This window comes from Diceros bicornis, chromosome 26 (genome assembly GCF_020826845.1).
Source record: "Diceros bicornis minor isolate mBicDic1 chromosome 26, mDicBic1.mat.cur, whole genome shotgun sequence".
Lineage (NCBI taxonomy): Eukaryota > Metazoa > Chordata > Mammalia > Perissodactyla > Rhinocerotidae > Diceros > Diceros bicornis.
This window is the reverse complement of record NC_080765.1, coordinates 39,773,491-39,796,749: the sequence shown is the minus strand read 5'-3', so window position 1 is coordinate 39,796,749 and position 23,259 is coordinate 39,773,491. Positions and strand designations below refer to the sequence as shown.

The 23,259-nt window shown below is 41.4% G+C and overlaps 1 protein-coding gene across 1 annotated transcript in view; it reads right to left on the bottom strand.

Moving 5' to 3' along the window:
• Positions 1 to 23,259, bottom strand: part of GRIN2A (glutamate ionotropic receptor NMDA type subunit 2A) — a 132,888-nt gene that overhangs the window by 56,158 nt on the left and 53,471 nt on the right. The window contains exons 3-7 of the mRNA XM_058568880.1: positions 19,297 to 19,502; positions 12,835 to 13,003; positions 12,568 to 12,721; positions 7,596 to 7,721; positions 4,673 to 4,902 (exon numbers count right to left, since the gene is read on the bottom strand). Coding sequence (XP_058424863.1) covers positions 4,673 to 4,902; positions 7,596 to 7,721; positions 12,568 to 12,721; positions 12,835 to 13,003; positions 19,297 to 19,502 — 885 coding nt within the window. The remainder of the gene's footprint in view (positions 1 to 4,672; positions 4,903 to 7,595; positions 7,722 to 12,567; positions 12,722 to 12,834; positions 13,004 to 19,296; positions 19,503 to 23,259) is intronic.

Here is a 23,259-nt window from a genome sequence, read left to right as displayed (position 1 = left end):
CATACTACTTCACAGTATCCTTTCTACATAAGATATATCCTGATGTCATTCATTATGTTCTATTTTTTTAATAGTCATAATCCTTAAATTAATTTCATGGCTCACGAGAGAATCACGACCTACAGTGTGAAAAACAGGGGCCAGGATGGCTCATCTCTTGAATCCCAGGGCTGAGCATCAAGGACACATTCCGTGTTTCTTACAGGAGTGATTTCTAGGGCAACTTTCTCCCAGAGAGTTCCTCGTGCAAGCAGAAAGAAACAAATGTGGGCTTTAGCAAAGGAAAGGGCGATGCAGAAGTGTCCACAGTCAGCAAGACCACAGGGCGATATAATCACAGAGTCAGCGGAACTCCTCATGGCTTCCCTCTCTCAAGGTTGCCCTCACTGTTCACGTTAACTGGCTCCCCCTGGCCTTGGGCTTCGAGGGTTCAGCTTCTCATCTGCCACTCAGGGACTGAGCCATTTGGGGCGGCTGCTTTAGCTCTCTGAGCCTCAGTTTCTCTATCTGTAAGTTGGAGATTGCTTTTGCCATTAATTATAGAGAGCTTGAAAGACACCTGACATCCCCTAATGCTTGATACACATCACCTCATCACCTACTGTTACCCAGCGTGACTTTACCCAAATAATAGAGCTAGTGTCCCTCCAATTTGGAGAACAGAGGATTAGAAGATTAGATTCTAAATTTGTTTTCCATTCCCTATGTGGACAGGTCTGAGAGTCATCCAACTGAATTAGACATGGCAAGCACTTTATGTTGGAGGAAGTAGAGATGCAGGTCTAGGAAATAAATTTTTTAGGAAAAATGCAGCAATTAACCATTTCTTAGTTCCTCTTACAAACCCCAAACTACACATTTATTAAAAATATATAACTGCCATCTGTGGCTGTAAATAAGGGACAATGGCAACCACAGCCCCTATTTCCAGTCTGGTCTTCTCTGGCTGGTGAGCTCCACGTGCTTCCTGCCGGCAGCAGCAAACAGGCATGGCCCTTAAGACGGGGAAGAGGCTCAGAGGCCTCCATTCCACCAATAAGTCTGGTGGACCAGGACCAGCCAGCAGTACAATCACAGTGCCCAGAGACAGTTCAGCTCCATGAAAACATGTTCCTGGGCTCATCTACCAAGAGAATTTCCCCCACCTCCCCCCATTGCTGTCACAAAAGGCCAACTCAGTGCAATTACACTTCAGACCCCAGAAGTGAGGAACGATTGGAGTCAGGCAGTGATGATGTTAATGAGGAGGAGGTGGGAGATGAAGAGAAAGAGGGGGTGAGTGTAGGGGGGAGTGGAGAGGAAGGGGAGGGGGAGGAGGGTGGAAGGAGGAAATAACACTTATAATAGGATTAGGATTATCTATGGTGTGCCAGGCACAGTGTGAGGATTATTTCTAATCCTCATATCAACCTTGCCAGAATGGTATTAATACCCCCTCCCTTATTAGGAAATTAAGCCTTGGGGATACTGACACCCTGAAGCCCACACAACCATTATATGGCAAGGTCAGGATTTGAACACAGGTCCATCTGACCCCAAATATGACATTGCTCTGCTTCCCAGAGGTGGACTTTCTCTACCATAATGATTCCCAACATTTTGTAAAGAGTCCCCACCACCATTCCAACTTTCCTCTAATAATTCCCAGGGGAGCATCTACCCAGGAATTCACCTACTTATAATTTAAACCCAAGCTCCTATGAGCACACCATGGGCTCCAAAGGTGCCTTTTCACAGCAAACACTCACATTGCAAGTGGCTTAAAATTATTGTAATTCTGAGTTGTTACACAGGTATTCACAATAAGAAAAAGAAAGAAAAAAAACTTGTGTACATTATTAAATTGATTCAATATAGATTTTTATTTTGCAGACTTTCTTGATGTATCTGCTATTAATCTTTTGGGAGCATTTAGCTTATTTACGCCAAGAATTTCACTGTTTATCTAATTGTATCAAACATTTAATTAAAAGAGCTATCTGCTTACTGCTACTGCTCTGAGCATGGAAACTGAGCTGTGTTTCATGAGGATATGGTATCTGTTGTTAGGTGTTTCCAAGCCAGAGAAGGTCAGTCTAATTATTAGTGGTTCTAATTAGTTTTCTCACAAGCAGTCATGTTATTCAGACCCAAAGCTATGTAGCAAGGGATTTTTTTCCTTTGCCTTTGTAAATAGCAACAAAAAGCAAAATATGCTGCCAAAGAGGTTCTTGAAGAACCCCTCCTCCAGGACACAGCTCCCCACTGCTCCCCTGCACCTCCAGTCTCTTCTTCTAGGAATTGTACTTTTGCTGATATGATGATGTGATGGAGTCACATGACAATGCTTTGTGTCTGCAGAGGATTTTATAGGCTACAAGGTAGATTCGTGTTTGCAGTCTCCTTTCATCCTCACTACAACTATGATGCCCAAATTCACAGAGAGGAATAAGGAGGCACAGGCAAGTTACATGACTGTAAAGGCATCACACAGCTCGTAGGCGGCAGAGAGGAAACAGGTCCCAATTTTCCTCGACTCTTAAGTGCACAGCTTTATGTGCTGCCTCACAGATGCCATATGCTCCAGGTGGGGGTCAGCCAGAAGCTGACCCTGCACCAAGGAATGGGGTGTTCATGATATATTAAGGAAAGACTCCAGGAGGAACCAGGAAGAAAGTGGAGAAAGGAGGTTGGAGAAGGGAAGGAAGCCAACCAAGGCTGTGATTTTAGATAAAGTCTCAGCCTGATCCTGTGGGAGCTTTGGAGAGCAAATTGCACCTCTGAGTTTGCCCCGAGTAGAAGCCACAGAGCAGCTGGGCTTCTGTTCTTTCACACTTACAGGCTACTGAAAGGATTGAGGGAACTTAAATTTCCAGGCATTTACTGCTCCAGTGCCCCAAGGTAACCATCCTCTGAAGATCCCTGGTATAAGCCTTTGTCAGCAAAGGTGGGCTGGGCACACAGAGCTGGGAAAGAGATCCCAGGAGACCCAGGTGAGGTGGCTACAGTGTCCAACACAGCAGGCATCTCTCATTCAACCGACAAGTATGCACAGAGCACCTACTGTGTGTCAGATAACTCTACCGTAAGCACTCCCCTGATAACACTTCCTGCAAGTCAATTTTAATCTCATCAGTTTTATCTCCTTTACAACGCTCATTCCTGCCTGGAATTTTCTTATCCATTTACATTTACTTCCATGCTGTTTATTTCTTCCTACTAGAATTTAAGTTTCACAGGAGACAAGCTTGGGCTGCCAAGTTCACTACAGTGGCCAGGAAGACCTCACCCAAGAGGTCATATTTTCCTAAAGACCTGAAAGTCAAGGACGAGACAGCCATGAGAATAATGGGGGAAGAACATTCCTGGCAGAGGGCAGGGCACTGTGGTGGACATAAACTTGGAGCGTTTCAGGAACAGAGAGGGGGCCTTAGTGAGTGACAGGGAGGGAACATGTGGGGGTGGGCTTTGCAGCTATGGTAAGTAGAGTGGCATTGACTCGAGTGACAGTAGGAAGCCATCAGAGAGAGGCCAACCACTCCCAAGAGTGATGGCGCTCTTGTGAAGGTGACTCATCCCAACCCTCATCATCTCTCTGACGACAGGCTCTCTGCACCTCTTTTACCCACAGCGTATGCCACGGATAAGCCGTTAAGGCTTTCCACAGGCTGATTTTCCATTCAGCAGTTTGTTGATGAATGCCAAAGGATACATGTAGACTTACGTCAACACGACAGGATAGCGGGATTTTATAAAGAGAGACAAATTATCCACACACACGAGACAGAAAATCGTTGCAGTGCTGCAATCCCCACACTGCTGAGCTTAGCAAGTCAGGATTTGTTTCCCAAACCTAGAATTTCAATAGAAGGATGCACCCAGTTTACCTCTTTTCTTCCTCCATGTGCGTTTCTGAATAGCCACTCACACGCCGCAACCCTCGTTACATTTCAGCGGAGAATGAGAGAGCAGGTGTTATTGCTCCTGTCTTACTGATGTGGGAAGCACAGCCCCATGAGGGAGGATTAGAGATGTGTCTGAGTAAAAGGAACCAGTGGGAAATGAAAAGCCTCTCTGCCCCTTTGTGTCCCTTGGAGAAATTTCAGGTGAGTCAGAAGTGCCGATGGTGTTGCTCATTGGCTACATAGTAAAAAGAAGCTGTCAGTTTTGTCTCTGCATAGGGCTTGAAGGTGACTTTTTTTTCATGCCATAGATGAGGAATCCAACGCATGGAGTATAGAAGAGATTCATCCAAAGTCACAGAACCAGAAGGTACGTACAGTCTAGAGCACCCCACTTCACCCCAAGTTTCTCCTCATCCAGGCTAGTGGATCTTCCTCAACATCACACCCTCCTTCAAAGGGTGAGCTCCAGCCTAAGCTATAACACGCCCTTCACAGAGTCATAGAGCCTCAGTAAGCATCATCGGCAAGAACATATAAATATGAGAAATGACCACTTGGGGAAACTATGCTTCCAAATTGATCTGAAATCTTTTAGACCTAGGAGAGCTAAGTTTACGGTTCTGTTCCCAAATTTTTTAGAAATATGCGAATTGAAGATAAGAGGGAAAAAACCCCTTTGTGCTTTCGAGTTGATGGGTTTGGATGACAGGAGCCTGAATTGCTCCCTTCTGAGGGGAAAGCACGTAAGATCAACCCCTCAGGCAGAGAGGAAAGCGAGGTGACCTTACCTTTTTGTCACTGAGGCCAGTCACTTGGTCCACAAATTCCTCCTGGATCATGAAAGCAGCCAGATTGGCCGTGTAGCTGGCCAGGAATATGACGGCAAAGAAGGCCCACACAGACACCATGATCTTGCTGGTGGTCCCCTTAGGATTCTGGACAGGCACAGAGTTGTTGAACACCAGGCCCCAAAGGAGCCATATAGCTTTTCCAATCGTAAAAGAAGGCCCATGGGGTGCTGCAAACAACAGAAAGGACAGTCTTGGCGCTTTCTCAAAACACTATGCGGTGTGTGTTTGATAACTATGCGGTGGCCACCAGCAACACTGAAGGTCGCCAGAAGACGGAATTACACCATTGTTGTGTCCCATCATTGCCCCAGAACCACAGCCACAACAAGTCCTTTTTTCCTTAAAAATTAACATTCTTCCCACATTTCTATCTGGCTGGATTTTTGCCATGTTTCTTAAAAAAAAAAAAAGAGAGAGAGAAAGAGAGGAAGAGAAATGGTGATGCAAAATGTGGGTTTGAATGAGAAGTAGTGTTATGACCTGTTTTAAATTTGGATTTGATTTCCAATCAATCTCCTTAGTAAATGCAAAGACAGCCTTGCAAAAATGTGTGCCTGGGGGTTGCTTCAGCATTCACCGGATGTGTGTGCCATCGTATAAGAACCATGCAATTCAGAAGACTGATGTTTGATATTCTAATCTGAATGTCCCTAGCAATTGCTCCTGTTCAAACTCAGATGTAAAGTGTGCACAATATAGGAATTAAACCAAACGAAAACCCTCTCCAAATGGAGACATTAAGGAACGGAGCAATAGAGCTTAATTCCTCCAACACTTCACAGATGGAAGACGTTTGGTTGCAGGGTCATGGAAAATGAACGGTGATAGCCCAGCGCTTTTTCTCCCTCAGTGGATCCTTGCAACAGCTATGTGTTCCTTTCACGATTTTAAATGCTCCTTGCAACAGACTTAACTAAATGGGCAGAACAATATGGCAAAATGTATTGGACTGGGGAATATGCAGGCTGTAAAACACACATGGTAGGGCTTTCAAGTCTGTTTTGCACAAGGGAAAAAAAATCAATTTATGCCCTCCTTTCGTGGGAAAAAAGGTCTTCCTTTAACAGAAGGTTAATTTTTATGTCATTTAAGTAAATGAAGATATGAAAAAATGATCTACTCTGACTTCAGTTGGCAATGCAAGCAGAGTGGGCAATAAATAAGGCGCAGAAGTGAATTCAGATTGATGGAAGTTATGAAGTTCCGGGCAGGGAGCCTGGGAGAAGCAAGCTTTCCGCACATTGGAGGCCAAACTCAGGCTACAGCAATACTTATAATGTCCATATACAACATATTAAAGAGAAGGCAATTAATTCTATTCTTCTCCATCTCAAGCTCTCCTGTTTCTCTTTGCCTAGTTTTATGACCTTCTGGGCTTACTCCCAAGAGGCTGAGAACTCTTAGGAAAAAATAATTAGAGTCAACCCAGATAACTTCATGAACTACTTAATTTATTAGGGATGCATATTGATCAGAAGCGACAGCTATTTGCGAATCAGAAACAGGCAGTTGCAAGGAATCTGTCCAAGACACTTGGGAATTCCTGATTCACGGGTACTGTTACTGGGCCATACAGTTTTCCCCATAAAGTGCAGTGAAATGGAACTGAAAACCATTTTGCACAAAAAACAGAGTAGCTGTCATTCTCTGAAAGTTTCCACAGGCAGATGAGCAGGAAACAAAAAAGCCTTCAGGTAACAGAAGGGGTAGGGAGTTTGCATGCTGGATTCCTTTCTTCACCATCGTCTTCTAGTGTGTACTTCGGCCAAAAGAGAAATGATTGCACATGATGGCCTTTGGATAATTTTTTGTCCTTCCACTCTGTTGGAAAGCTCCTCACTGGTGAGTTGCATTACCCTTTTTGTGAAGGCTGGCAATTCTCCCATTTAAACAGAACATGATGATTTATGGCATTTTTACTATGTTTGGTCAATTGACAATGGTTTATTAGTAATCCCCACTCTTCAATGGTTAAGAAGAAGTGGGAGGATTTCAATAAAACTAAGTTCCTAATAGATTCCCATGGCCTGTTGGCTGTTTCCAAAATTGAACCTTCCAAGTGAAAAGAATATGTGGCAAACTGTAGAGTGCCTGGTTTTTGAATGACAGTAACTTGAGGATCTGCTTCCTTCCACCATCTCAAGTCATTTTTTCAGGGAAGAAATTCGGTCCTGGTACCCTTCTGATACCATCCACTTAGAGGTGTCGTGCATTGAGGAAAATTCACTCAAAATGATGTAATGTGTTTATGTTTACGACATTCATACTGGCTTGTGTGGCAGCCTTTTAGTGAGTTATAGCCAATGAAGGCCTCCCAATTCAATTCTCTGTCTACTGATTGCCACTTTGTCAAGTACAATGCACTAGGGTCAGGCACTGTCAAGAGCAAAATATAACTCTGGGGAAAAATACCATTTTATAATTATATTTATCGTCAAACACATGCAATGATTCAGTAGTTTGGAAAGTGTTCTTAAACTAGATTCTATAAAGCCATTTTCTTTGCATAGATTGAAGTTGAGACTCACTACATTTTAACATTTCTTTTGACACAGATTTTTAGAGTTAATTGCCAGAAAAACTTCAAATCTGCTTTCTCAACAGATTGAATACCAGTAGTTTTCACCTAACAACTATTGACTCCACATTGTAAGAAGATTAAAATGTTTCATTGTTTTATCATTTTTTTCAGTGCAAGTGAATATCCCACACTTGTACAGAATTACAAGTAGTATCAATGACCCAGCACCATTCACATGATGGGATAGCAAGGCAATATAGGATAATGTGTTCTGAATCTGAAATCCTCATTGAAATTAAATAGCATCAGCTTTGGAGCATGCTTTGAAGGCGTTCTCACCTTTCCCTTTGGCTAAGTTTCTGTTGTATCCAACAGGACTGAAATATTCAAAGACAAAAACAGCTATGGCGGAGACAATGAGCAGCATCACAAACATCATGACCCAGACGGAGGCGCTGAATGGTTCTGCAGATAAACAGGCCAGAGGAATAGAAACAGTTAGCTCTTCCTCACAACCAGGGCCAGCAGGAAGCCCAGAGGTCCATTTGTGGGCTCTCCAAGAAACTTTCTCTAGTATGAATCTGATCATTTGAAAGAAGCTAATCATTGTTCATTCACACATTTAAACCATTCTTTATTCTACAAAATATTTGAAGTATTTTATAAGACTGCATATAATTGGATAAAAATAGAGAAGAGTATATGACTTTTCACAAATCAGGTCAAGGATAATAAAAACAAAAGAATGGTAAGACCAAGGGAGAAAGTTAGAATGCAAATAAAGAGGCCACAGAGTCCCATAAGTTATGTGTCACTTAATGATGGGGACAGATTCTGAGAAATGCGTCGTTAGGCAATTTTTTTATTGTGCGAACATCGTAGAGTACACTTACACAAACCTAGATGGTATAGCCTACTACACACCTAGGCTACGTAGTACTAATCTTATGGGACCACTGTCGTATATGTGGCCCGTTGTTGACTGAGACATTGTCATGTGCACATAACTGTATAATCATAGAATCATCCAGGGGACCAAAGCTAGGGAGAAACAAGACTAGAGTCAAATAGCCAATTACAAGGCTGCTGCAAATCAGCATGGGTTTTATTTTTACTTTCATTTTTATTTTTACATGCTGGGGGGATGATGTGCAGGGAATTCCAGAAGTAAAGAGAGAATTATAACCTGTTAAAAAGGATCATAAAATCATAGGGTTGACAGGAACATTGGTCATAGTCTGTCACCACTGTCATCACACTCTCCATTTTACCTTCTGCTCCAGACAGATGAGATCTCTACAGTTTTAAAATCTTGTTGATATCAGTAATGGGCTTAAATGCAACTCAAAAGTCTTTTGAGAATATTACATTCACATGATAATTCAGTGAAAAAGCATCACTTCAAGAGTAGAAGCAATGAAGTAATAGATGGTTATTTCCTTTAAAAGTAGTTTTCATCAGTTCATTTTCATGCAGATGTCTCAGAAGGGCTGGCCAAGTTACAAGGTTCTAAATCTTAGAACAGTCCAGAAAAGTAAGAGATATTATGTAAAATAAATTTATATTTCTATTCAATCTGATTGAGGCTATGAAAATGAGCTGAATGGAGCCATTATATCCATGTATGACATAGATTTGCTAGAAAATCAGCAGAGACTAAATTTTTAAAAATGACTATGTTTCCACTTAAATGCATCATTGGGAAGAAATTGCCCTTGGACACCAATGAACTTATAATCTATTTCATCATACGCAAACATTTTCTGAGGGTAGAATATAAGAAGCCTGATAATACCTCTTGAATAGTAGACATTTTATTATTTTTAAATTGTTTTCCTGATGAAGCTAGTAATAATCATAAAGAACAAGGCTGATAGCAGTCCCCCTTCTTACTAAAGTCTGTGACTACCCAACACAGCTGGAGGTCATCACAAATTCCAATTTAATGAGCTTAATATATAACAAGAAATTCATACATCTGAAGCTATAACTATATTGCATAGTTTTAAAACTGGAAGGAATGCTTTGCACTGCAGTTTTGATAGTGCAACTATGTTAAACAGCAACAGGTAAGAACACAACTCACTGGACTTAAATAACACAAGATGAGTTTGAAGAAATCAATGAAACTACTACTGAAATTTATCTTAGTTAAATTTAGTTGAGTAATTAACAACATTAATGTCCCTGAAATCATAGCAATTTGGTAATGAGGTATATCCAAAAAGAAATAGAAATAAATGAATAATTAGGGGATTAAAAATGACCTAATATTCAAGAATGGAGACATTAAAGCAATTCTCCAAGTTGGGTATACTAATGGCATAGTGTGTCTTACCCGAGGAGGATCACTGTAATGAGTAAACGAGCAGATATACGTAAAGCATTTGGTGATGTGTGTTGCACACTGTACACACACAACAAATCAAGTGGAATAGCTGTTTGATTCCGTGGTTAAAGCCAGAATTGGTGATGGGGGTGGTGTGCTGCTCAGGGTCCTGAAAAAGGCATCCTGGTTTAAAACATGCACACTTATTAATTTGATAACTTCCTTTTCTCTGCAGCTTGTGATGACATTATAAAAAATAATATATATAAAAAGGGAAATGCTTCCTGACTTCTTCTATTCGCATGTCAGACTCTGTAACCCTGCAGTGGACTTCACTTGGCAGTTGATGTGTCCTGTCACTAACTGGTCAGCAAATTGGGCGGAAGCTGATCAAGCAGTTGATCCCAGATGTCTTCTCACTTGGAAGTGACATCTGTCCCTTGACTTGTGAGCGTGGCACAGAGATAAAAGAATTCTGCTGCAGTATTCTGGTTTTAAGAATTTATGTACCTACTAGTGCCCTGAAGGATTGCTAGTCTCAGACACCACACACATGCACACACCCCACAACGAAGAAAGGCCTTAGAGCAATGGTGAAGCACTGTCTATCATGTCTAAGGAGTGACCCAGAAATATTTTTGGATAGCTCTGGATTACATCCTCTACTGGCTTAAAACAGATTCAACATTTGTCCATGGAGGAACTTCATTCTAGGAGACTCCAGGTCAGTGTTTCTTTGGATCAAAGAGTCCAATCTGCCTGGAAAGTCTTTAGAATTAACTGAATGGAAATATTGTGAGATGTCATCTCTGTCCTTGAAGAGTTGCTGGTTACATTTTTACACGAAAGCTCAGAGGCATTACCTGCAAGTGTTTCCGATGTGAGTTAATGGAGTTTGCAGAGGAGAGAGAATAGGAAATAATGAAGCGCAATGCAATCAGATTTTGAATGTTTTGGCTCTTCCAGATGACTGAGCCAGTGAATGGAAAAATGTAGCTTAGCACGGTTCATTATGACTTTCAAAACCTGCAGATAATGACTGTAAATAAGGGGGTGCATAGTCAATCGAATAGGGGTGTAATTTAGTGACTAGGAAAAATATTAAGTCTACTGTGTTAAAACAGCTTTGAAAACAGTTTCCTCTGGCTACGATTTAATTTTATTTTTAAGATACAGTAGGAAAAGTAGAGGGAAAAGGAAGTTTGGCTAAATTTAGCAAAAATACTTGACTTTTTATGGAAATGTTCTACTAATGCAGGTAAGACAAAAATCTAAGGAAACTGGGTTGACGCCACATTCAATATTGGCGACCCATTTTTATGAAACAATTGATATTATTTTCTCTCTGGTTGAAGTGGGAAAAAAAAGTTCTCTCTAGCTCACTAAGGAGATATGTGGACAACTTGTGAAAAGAAACAGATCTCTTTCCATTTCTTCCAATAACTCACTTCCTCTAACCCTTTCTTAACCTCCAGGGCCAAAGATCCCTGTTAAAGGGTCTGATAAGAAATGGGGAGAAAATGATTAGGAGCGACCAATGAGTGAGAGTCTGTCCAATAATTATTAAGATTCTGCACGTGTTGTCAATATCAGTCAGTTGCATTTTTCATGGCAGAGTCAGGCTCCCTTATTAAGATACGGGCATCATTATCCATACCAGACACAGGCACAAAACGAACATAATGAGGTGTGTATTTGTCAAGGTTCACATTACTCCAACAAAGGAGATGAAAATTGAAGCGAGTACAAAATCAAATCCAGTGAGTGGTAAGGATTTCAACAGCTTAAATGGATTATCAAAAATGAAAATAGCAAATCCATACATCTCTGTGAGTAAGGCAGTATCAAAATCCTGTTAGTCAACATTTCACTCAAGAGAATGAAGCATAACAAGTTTCATGGGATGCTAAGGTACCTATAAATGAAGACAGTGGAAGAATAAGACTATGGGCTTGGAGTTAGTGTCCACAAATCGGCTCTAGTCTGTAGTTTTAGTTCTCTAATAGATGAAGGTTTTTTGGTCTCTGGAAAAATGTAAGAATTTAGTTGACCTTAATTTAACTGTTTTCCCTCTCTCAGGCAGTTTTCTTCTAGGGGTCATTCTTTGTCTTAATCTTCCCAAATTTGGGACAAACCCAGTGATATGGGGGTGCCAAGGGGAAGTTCATCTGAATTCCATGATCTTCACTATCAAAAACTACTTATGACAACCAAACACTGAACACAGAACTTTCCTTTAAAGAAAAAATAAATAATCCTTGGCTATGTCCCATGAGTTTCAACTACTTTGGCCAGGCTACCTAATGCATATATACTTACAGTGATAAAGAAAACCAGATGATAGAAAATATAGATCTAACTTGCTTTAAAAAAACATTTTATGTAAAAACATAAATTTACGAAATAGTTAAAGAGAGGGTAAAAAGACTTTCCTCCTTCACAAACCATTCAGCTTAAAGGATGGTCACATTTAAAATATGATGCCATTAATTTTAAATCAGTGTATACTCTTCAGAGTACCTCTATTTTGTTTATCAGAGTACTGGTATAAATCATTGTGCAGTCATCATTATTTGCACTCTACATCCAGTAAATAAATGACTTTCACTCTAGTGAAGGATGGAGGATGCTAAATAAAGGTTTATGGGCTGATTTAAATTAACTGTGGACAGACAGGTTTATTTTTTAAATGTTTTCAAGGCTTTAAGAAATATATCTACTAATCTACATTCTGCACAATCAAAACCACTACCTGAATATGTGATTGTATTTTCAGCAGATATTTCCAAGTTAAAGATAAATGAAAGATGTTAACTGGGGAAAAAAGCGAATTGGAACAATTCAAATGCAACATGCTTTGGAATATGCTGATGTGGTTAAAATGGAACTGAACAAGGTCCTATCTGGTTCCACCTTTTGAGCAAACAAGGCAAAATATATAATTCCTTGTAGGAAAGCAAGAATGACACGAAGTTCACATACCTAGAAAAGCAGAAGGTGAGACGGTGCCATTGCTTCTTGAAACCATGACACTGATTCCTGTCTCCACAAAGGGCACAGAGAAGTCCACCACTTCAGAACGTTCCTCATTGATGGTGAGTGAGCCTACTGCCATGACTGCCCGCTGATAGACCACCTGGTGCAAGGCAAAAAAAGAGCAGTAGTACCTTTATTTACCCTTCCCACCATCTCTGAGGACCTCAGGCCCTAAGTCTGAATGAGAGCCCGGGGAATGAAAAGATGACTTACTTCACCAATCATTCCATTCCACACGTTGTTAACTTTTTTGCCATGCTTCCCATTAGTCACCAGGTAAAGGTCATAGGTAAACTTCACAGTTCTGGAAAGCTTCTTTAGGATATCGATGCAGAAACCCTTGCAGCATTTTTTGACATTCATTCCCTCATTGGTTGAATTGCTGTAGAGAAAATCCCAAGACCACAGAAGATTAGTACTGGAGAATTTGTTCACATTCATTAGCTGCACCCTTCTACTATTTTTCATATGGAAAATTGAGGCTCAAAATGATAAGGTGGCGTTTCCAAGGACATGGAGTGAGTTTACGACAGCAAAAGTAGAAAGTTTTCTTAATTATGACAATATTCATGACAATGGCTAATGTTTATTGAGTAATTACTGTTTGCTACGCACTGTGCTAAATGCTTTATACTAATTGTTGGGTTAATCTCCATGACCTTCCTCTAAATTAGGTAGTATTCATATCCCCATTAAACAGATGAGAGTTACCACCCCTTATTTTTAAAAGTTTATAACACATACAACATCTTTAGACCAGAGTTTAGTCATTTGATCTAAACTGAATTATAAAAACTTATTGGAAAATGTAAGAGAGGAGGATGTGAAATCCTCAGGTGAAGGAGAGTTTTGCTTTATCTTTTCATTGCAGATAAAGGTTTGCAACCAAAGGGAAGAAGTAAGGGTAGCTTACTTAGGAAAGGCACTTTCCTTACTGAGGAAAACTCCTCAGCTAAGAATCAGGAGACTTGGGGTCTACTCTGCGCCTGAGTCCAGGGACTTAATGCCTCTCGATCGAGTCATCTGTCAAACCCAGGGCTCATTCATATCATTTTCCCTCTCTATCCACAGGCAAGGAAGTGTAAAAGGCAACACTATTAAGCAGCAATGTCCTTGATCATGAAAAAGCCCTATTAAAATACAGAGTGTATTACTGTCTTAAAATCTATCATAACCTATTGGTTACATTCGTTGCTTTGAGCCAGCCACCTTGCATTATTTACCTAATCAAGTCATACTCAAAAGATACCCACAAAAATCAGAAATGCCTTTCAGAGGGAAGGAAACAGAGGTCTTCCCAATTGATAGCAAATAGCACTTTGACAACTCATGCAGGATGATCAAGACCTCTCTGGGCAACACACTTGATTCCACCTTGCACTGGAGCATTCCATTAGCTCAACTCTCTGTCATTGAGTCATGCATGTGATGAGGTATGTGCTCTGCTTGAACATTCCATTGCTGGCACATCTACACATCAGACTGTTACCTAAGCATTAAAGTGATGTTTATGTAAATCTGACATCATAATAGGAAAATACTTAAGTTTCCATACCATATGAAAAAAGTAGGTTACATAGTGATACATACAGAATGATCATAGCTACAGTCATACATCTCTTAATGACAGGGATATGTTTGGAGAAATGTGTCCTTAGGTGATTTTGCCATTGTGAAAACGTCACAGAGCGTAATTACACAAACCTAGATGGTATAGCCTACCACACACCTAGGCTCAATGGTACTAATCTTATGGGACCACCGTTGTATGTGTGGTCTGTCATTGACTGAAACATCGTTATGCAGCACATGGCTATATAAAAACAGATAAACTGAGGCTGGCCCAGTGGTGTAGTGGTTAAGTTCATGCACTCCACTTCGGCGGCCCGGGGTTCACAGGTTCAAATCCTGGGCACGGACATACGCGTCACTCATCAAGCCATGCTGTGGCAGCATCCCATATACAAAATAGAGGAAGATGGGCACAGATGTTAGCCCGGGGCTAATCTTCCTCACCAAAAAAAAAACAAAAAAACAACAAAAAAAAACAGATAAACTTCATATCTGGATGGAAAAACAATGAAATATGAAGCATACCTATTTTTGAATGGTGAGAAATGTTGTTTTTCTCTTTTTCAGATTTTTAGGCTTTTTCCCCCAAAATGATCTGTGGTGAGTATATACTGCATATATAATTGGATACACCCACACATCAAGCACCATTGGTGTATATCTATATCTCTATCCATGAATATGGATAGACGTGACAATATAACTTTGAGTAATGGAAGTGGGTTGCAGAATGACATCTTTTTTCAATGTTTTCCTTATCTTAGGATCACAGATCACCTATCCTGAATTGCTACCTTCACCTCCTTCCTATTCTTTTTCTGACTTTTGCTCAACCAACTCGCTTCTGCTAGCCAGGACTGCCATACCACCATAAAGACTTAATTCTCTAGCCTAGAAGCTGGATAACCTGCTCTGTCCCTGCCACCCTCAGCTTGGGCGCTGTAGGAGGCCACATCTGTGTGTATTTACATACGGTGATTGGCGGACTCAACTCTGTAGTGTAACAGGAAGTAGGTACCTTCTCTATTCCTACCAATTTCCCAGAGCGGAGGGGGTCAGGCTGGAGTTACAATTGCCATAAACATGATAGACATGTGTCCTAAGTACAGTAAATTAATGGCATGTTCAAATATGATTTCCATCTTGGTATCTGTGGCTCTTTGAAAAATGTGTCAAAATCAAATTCTCTCTTTTTCTTCCTGGCCACTATAGGCCGTGCATCGATGCCTCATGTCCACCTCTTTACATTTGTGTCTCCTTCACTCTCTGCTCCTTCCCTTCTTCTACTGCAGCCTCTTCCTTCAACTGGTCAAGATTCCTGGGAGGGTTGGACAGGAGTTGCAAATGCCCCAGGCTTAAGATTCAGGGTCACAGGCATATAGTGACCTATATGAGTCTTTGGTCTCACTAGGAACCCCAGCCAGTTTATGAGTTAATTATCCCCCCCACCTCCCCTAATTCTGGGTCTATTTCTTGATACCGATGGTCATTGATGTATTTTCACCCAATAAGCGCCCACTGAGTACCTACTAGGGAACTAGGCCTTGGGGACACGAGACGAGAAAGACGTGCAGCAAATGCAATAGTTGAATTTATCGTGAAGATTCTGGAAACACAGACCAACTTGTATTTGGGAACTTTCATTGGTTCCTATCACAGCCCTTGTGAGTGTGAGGAAGGGGTGTGACTTAACTACATAGACATCCGAGAAATGGTGCCCATGCAATCTCCCTCAGCTCCACCATCCCCCAAAAGAAAGTGTGACTCATAAAAATAATATAGGGAAAGGGGCCCAATAAATCATCCAATTCCCTGGCTCTATCATTTCCCAGTGTGACCGGGGGATCTGAGCATGGCCACGCAAATCAGACAGAGCTGCTTTCAGATCCTGGGTCTGCTCCTAACCACCATGGAAACTCAGACAATTCTCTTCATTCACAGAGCTTCAGTTTATTATTCTAAATTGAGATGGCTGATACTTACCTTGCAGGATGGTTGGAAAGATTGAATAAAATAAAGTGTCTGAGGAACCTCTCATATGAGTACTGAAAAATACATTCTCTCTCTTCTCACCAACAATTTGACGATTTGAGGGATAATTAATCAGTATGGCCCTTTCACCCTACATCTCAACCCTAATAATTTTTCCTCAATTTTTTCTTCATGCCTTAACATCCAACTAACAGATTGGAAGAAAAGTCTGATTTCTCAGCTTGTTTCTTATTACCTGTTATTTTTAGAAGATTAATGTGTGCCCTCAAGACTCCCTCATTTACCAGAAGTGAGACACAAAGGGTTTTCCCCAGGAGGAATCACCAGAAAACAAATATAATCATGTTATTGAACAGGAATCCTTTTCGGAACCAGTCAGTCTGCCTCAAAGAGGTTACCTTTACAAAATGCAATTGATCTAATCTGTGTTAATGTTGGGATTAATGGACTCTAGTAATTTTCTATTGCTTTTGGGTAAATCAAAGACTTGAATTTCACCTGGGAAAACAGTCAGCCACCACCTCCCACAGGAACCAGAAACGTGAATTTGGATCTGTTAATCTGTTTATATCCTTCAGGAGACAAGTCAATTCTTTTAAGGAGAGTAATTCATTTGGGGGTTCATTTTCTCCATACGAATGTGACTCAGGGCTTGGTGATCTGTTGTTTTCAGCTCCAAGGATTCTCATCCTAAAGACTTTAAAGTCCTGTTATTGATTGTGAAACCCAAAAGGCCCTATCTGATTGGCTCCACTGAAATAGAGACTTGTTATCATAAAGGAGGCCCCTAGTGAGGATACAGTCTTTACTTAGTGCCAGCCACTCTGTTTTCTTCATCTGACCAATTTCTGCTCAAAGAACAGCCACCCAAATCAAAACTGCCTTTGACAACTTTCTCACCTTACCCCTTCCACCGTCCCCCCAGCTCATTACTTTCTAGTACTACACTAGGTTTCCTTCTGTCTCCCAAACATGCCAATCCCTCCACCCTCGGAACCTTTGCACCTGCTGTTTCCTCTGCCTGGAAGCCTCTTCCCCCAGTTTTTCACATGCTTGGCTCCTTCTCATCTTTTAGATGTCACCTTAAATCTCACCTCTGTGCGCTAAAGGAGTCCCACATTCCTCAAGCTACCCCCTCACCACACCACCTTATTTACGTCTTTCACAAGGTTTATTATAACATGGAGCTGCCCTGGTCTTCATTGGTGGAGTTGTTTTTTCACTGTGTGTACTCCATGACTGCCAGATCCTTGTCTTTTGTCCTCCCTGTCCACTCATGTATCCCCCCTGTGCCCAGCGCTGTGCCTGCCTCATAAACTCTGCTTATTGCATATTTATTTATAGACTAATCCATTCAAAATTTCAGCTCCAAAGAGGCTGACAAGTCCAAAAAGGCTGATCATTATTTGCCGACTAATTCATTCAGAATTTCAACTCCAAAGAGGCTCCTCATTGACAAAAAGAAATTTTCTCCAAACCAAAATGTGCCTTCATAATACATTTAGCAATCATATTTTTAAAAAATTATCTTTATCCCAAGCACTGCGTTCTGGGGATTTGCATCTTGTATAATAATAACTTAGGTTGTTGGAATTTGGAATGTGGGAGGAAAAGTATCCATTCACTCGTCTGTTCAATGATCATCCACATTGGTGTGTCATGTTCTGTGCTTGTCACTGGGGGTACCAAGATTAATAAGCCACACTCTATATTTAGGCAGCTCATACTCCAGAGGGAAATACAGACAAAGTATACACCATAAAAAACAGGTGATAAAATAGAGATAGAGTGGTATCGACTGAATATTTGTGTCTCCCTCAAATTCGTCTGTTGAAGCCCTAATCCCCAGTGTGATGGTATTAGGTGGGGCCTTTGAGAGGTGATAGGTCATGAGGGGGAAGTCCTCAAGAATGGGTTTAGTGCCCTTATAAGAAGAGACAGGAGAGCTTGCTTCCTCTCTCTCTGCTCTTCACCTGTGAGGATACAATGAGAAGATGGACGTCTGTGAACCAGAGGGCCCTCATCAGACCCCGGATCTGCCAGCACCTTGATCATGGACTTCCCAACCTCCAGAATTGTGAGAAATAAATGCCTGTTGTTTAAGCCACTCCATCTGTGGTAACTTGTTACAGCAGCCTGAGCTGACGGAGACATGGAGTCACAGCTGGGTCCTGTGGAAGTGGGGAGAACTAACCCAACTTGGGGATGGAGTGGTTAAGACTTAAAGGCCAAGCAAGAATTAGCCAAGTGAAAGGAGACAATCAGAAAATACTCACAAAAAATGTAGATTTCCATCTAATGGCAGGCCTTTTCCTTTTGTGAACCCCCCTCAAGGATGGTCTTGTTGTGTATGTTTTCATACCAAAGACTATAATCAGGGCCTTGGATTTGGCCATGAAGATTTATGCTTCTTCAAAGGGTTTATGGATTAGGGAGAACCCTTTACTAGAGACTCTAATAAAAAGTGTCAGCTCTTTCTTCAAACCATAATGAAAGAGGAAACAACATAGATGGATGCTTGCTTGCTGCTCGTGAGCTAGGACAACTCCAGGAGGTCAGTTCCACATTGATAAAATCAAGCCATATGTAAGGTGCATGTTGACCCCCGGTGGAGAGAAGTTGTGAAAATTTTTGAGAGGTTTGCATCTGGGAAATATACAAGACATGGAAGGAAGTGGAAGGTGCAGGGTTGGGGGAGGAAGCAGCCAGAAAAATACAAAAGAAATGATTATTTAACGAAAGATTGAAGGGGAGACTTGACTCAGCATAACGGTTAAGAATATGGTGGTGGAGTCAGATGGACCTCTTCCATTTACTAGCTGAATGGCTTTGAACATGTTGCTTAATCTTCCCATAACTCAGTTTTTATCACGTTTAAAATGGGCAAAACCATTTACCTCACATTGCTGTTGTTGGAATTAAACAATGCAAACCCCTTGGTGTAGTTCCAGGTATTAAATCTCTTTAAAAATCTATTATTATATTATACCTATTATAATAGAGTGCATTTTATACTACATTTTATTACTGTTTCATAGATATCATCGTTATCAATGGTACATGATGTTTTAAAGGATTGGGCACATCAACCCACAGCATCCCCAGACTCACTTGATTTTGACGAACTTCCGACATGGCACAGTGTTTCTCACGCATGTCTCGGTCAGTGGATCTATGTCTTCCACAATAACAAAGGGGGCCTCCTCCAGGGTGACGATGCTCAGATGGTTGTCGTCCGGCTCACAGTCTGAGAACGACTTGTACCGCGGCCACACAGCATGTCTCAGGCTCAGGGTCTGGTTCTCCCACTTGCCCACCTGTGTCATAAAGACAAAGACATACCTTGCTTTCTTGTGCCACTGGCTTCTAGAAAGGCAAAGCCTTTCCCGAAAGCAGCACAGAGAAGAATCCCATCCGTCTTTTCTGCTACCTACCTCAACATACACATCTGTTTATATGCTAAGAAGAATGGATACAAGGGGAAAGCAGAACATTGGGCAGCCCCCATGCCCTAGACTCTCTCCAGACTAATTAAATTATGCAGGTTTTGCCTAAGCACTGATACGTTTAGAGCTCCCCAGGTTCTGCCAGAGTTCAGGACCACTGGTGTCATGAAAACAGCATGGAGTTTTAGAATCAAAGAGGTCTGGGCTTGAATCCCCAGCTCTGCCACTTGCTCGCTGTACAACCTCAGGCAAGCTCTTAACTACTATGAACGTCTGTTTTCTCATCTGTAAAAAGGCACAATTGTACCTACCGTATAAGGATGTCCTGGGAATTAAATAAGGCAATTTGTGAAAAGCATACAGCACAGTGCGTGGCGCATAGCAGGGACTCTATACGTTTCTTTTAGGTATAGAAGAGAGACAATGAAAAGGAGAAAGATTAAAAAAAAAGTGATAAGAGAAGGAAAAAGAGGGAAATAAAGAGGAAGATGAGTCAAAGAACAAAAAGCAGGGAAGACTGGGCAGGAAAGAAAACACAAGGGGGACGGAGCAGGAGAGGAAATTAGAAGCAGCGTCACTTCAAACTCAGACACGATTCTATTTAAGTTGCAAATTAAGGTGAACTTTTATTAATCCAGCACAGAGTGGAGACTTTTACTGCTTAGCGTACATCACGACCTGTCAAAATAGCATCGATCGTGCTCCCTCCGAGCAGGAGTCGGCGTCTTAGCGAAATCAAATTGAAGGCTGTATGTTTTGAACCTTAATTTTATTTGACAGCTTATTGGCACTATTCACATGCACGCTGGGAGAAAGCTGCCCCCAGCATCGCACTTTCTCCTTCCTCCTCCAGCTCCCACTCGCAATTGCTTGACACCACAGGTCAACGCTTTATTTGTAATACCAACCTCCAGGAAATCGCCTCGTCTGAAAAGCTAAGTGCCGAGCCCAGGCTTGTCTGTGTTGACGTGACCCACTCCCTTCTCCTCCAGTCACCAGAAATGAATCTCGGGCCCTTAAAGAGGATCCAGACACGTTGGACACTGGGAGAGGCGATGGGGTTGGAGGAGAGAAGGCCGTGGCGGCTCTCTCATATTACCTCATCGTTTGGACTGGAAAATTTCTGCTGCGTGTAGAGAAACATCCCATGTGGCCAATTACAAAATTGCCCAGCTACACGGATACCCTCCTTTTTAAGACAGGAAGCGCAGTGGAGTAATTTGGTCAAACAAACATGTTCACCCACCCATGCTGTGATGTGTAACACAAGCGGGATGGCATGTTGAGCCCATCAATTTCTTCATCCATTCAACATAGATTTATTGAATACCAACTATGAGCTGGCGCCAGCCTGGGAACAATGATGGATAAAACAGAACGATTCCTGCCTTCTTGGAACTATCAGTCAGCTGCGGGACAAAGACCAAACCAATAACAATAAATATGCAAATAGACAAAGAGATAGCCAAGCTTTTCCTTTTGGGACATGTTATATCAATCCCTTATACCAATCCCTTTTCTTTCCAGAGTTCAGTGGGTTAGAGAATGGCTTTTGGAGTCAAACAGAACTAAGTGCTAATCCTGGCTTTACCCACTAGCTGAGTAGCCTTGGGAGAGTCAGTTAACCTCTCTGAGCTTCACTTTCCCTACCTGCAAAATGTGGCTAACAGGATGTGCCTTTCAGGACTGTAGTGAGATTTGAATGAGCCAAAAATGTATATGAAGCACTGAGCACAGAACTTAGCATGGAACATACATGGTAGCTGCCATTATTTTATTATTGTTGTAGTTAGCATTTAAGATGTGGCTCAAATATCACCTAATCTGTAAAGGCGTTCCTGCCTTTCCTAGTAATACAGAATTTTGCACCTATTTCCACCATAGCATTTGATGCTATAATTATAACAATGTCACCTTTGAGCACTTCTGTTAGTCAGGAAATGCGCCAATATACCACTTAGTTTAATCCCCACAAAGCCTACGTGGTAAGGATTATCATTCCAACTTCACACTTCAGGGAACTGAAATGCAGAGAGGTTATGTAACCTGCTAAAACTCACACAGCTAGTAAGTGGTGGAACCAGAGCTATATTATGGGGTTGTCTGAACCCAAAGGTGCTTTCCCACAAGTGTTTCTATTAATTGATCTGCATTAATCATGTTATAGCTCCAAGACCCTTCCTTCCTCGCAGAAACAGCTCTGAAAGGCCCAAGATCACATAAATAGAGGCAAAGACCGTTTAGCTAGCAGAATCTTTGGTGATGTCACGCACCACATCACATACCCTACCCTGTGGGAGGCAGGCAAAGGTTCTAGCCCAAGGCTGACTCATGGAGAGAGACTTTGCAAAGGTTTATGAGTTCCCAGAGTGCAATAACTTCCTAAATCTTCTCTAAGTTCCTCTCTCCCTTCCCAACATGTCTAAGTAAGCACCCGTGGGTTGGCCAGGGAAAGTGGAAGCAAGTAGTGGGTGGAAAAACTTGATTAGGAGCTGAAGCTGCTGTGTGAACAGAGCCTTAGATCCCCAGAGCTCTTACCACCTTCTCTGAGCCTGATAGGCTCCTCTGATAGGCTCCCATTCCAAACACCAAAAATCCCAACTCTGAGATTTTATATGCCAGATAGGGAGAACAGACATCCTTCACTTTCCCCTCCAATGTCCCTGTTTACAAGGAGCTATAACTGAGTCCAGTGTTTGTAGACAGCTTTAACAGAGATTCATCCATTTGACAAGTATTTATTGAGGAGCTACTAGGTGTCAAGCCCTGTGCTAGACACTAAGGATACTCTAGTGCAAGCAACAAAGTTTTTTACTAGTAAAAAAGTTTTACTTTTTATGCTAATTGGGAAGACAGATCTGAGTCAAATAATCACACAAAAATATACATCATGCAAACTGGGAAAAAGAAAGAAAAAATGAGTCTAAGTGAGAAAAGAGGGGGAAGAAATCACAGAAGCCTTCCTGGAGGAGGTGGCACTTAAGCTGCAATTGGACCCAAGATGAATGGGTGGGGGGTAAGAGGAAGTGGAGGAAGGGAGAGCACTCAAGGCAGGCAGGGGCCAGATGATGCAAAGATCCTGTTGAGGAGTTGAGATTTACCCTAAGAGTTAATCTAGTCTAATCTAGCCAAAATAGAAAAAGATATATGGAAGTCATCATGAACATATATCCATATGTAACCTGCCGGAAGGTGGAAGCTCTTTGACCCCTCGATTCACATTTTTTCTTTTTTTATTATGGAAAAATTTTAACTTATACAAAAATAGAATAGTAGAATGAATCTCCATATTCCCATCATCTAGCTTCATTAATTACTAACTCATGGTCAATCTTGTTCATTTATACTCTCACCCACCTCTCCCATATTATGTTGAAGGAATCTCAGACATCATGTCATTTCACTCATAAATCCTTAATTTGATTTAAGTATCTAATATCCAGTTGCTTAACAATATTATACCTGGACAGTCTATGTGTTGATGTATATGTTTCACTCATTAGATTATGATTCCCTGTCTACAGGGATTTGACATATATGGTGGTTGATTTCTACATCCACAGCTTCTAACTCTGGGCCTGGCACAAGGAAGGACTTATTGGATGTTGACGGAATGAATGAACATAGA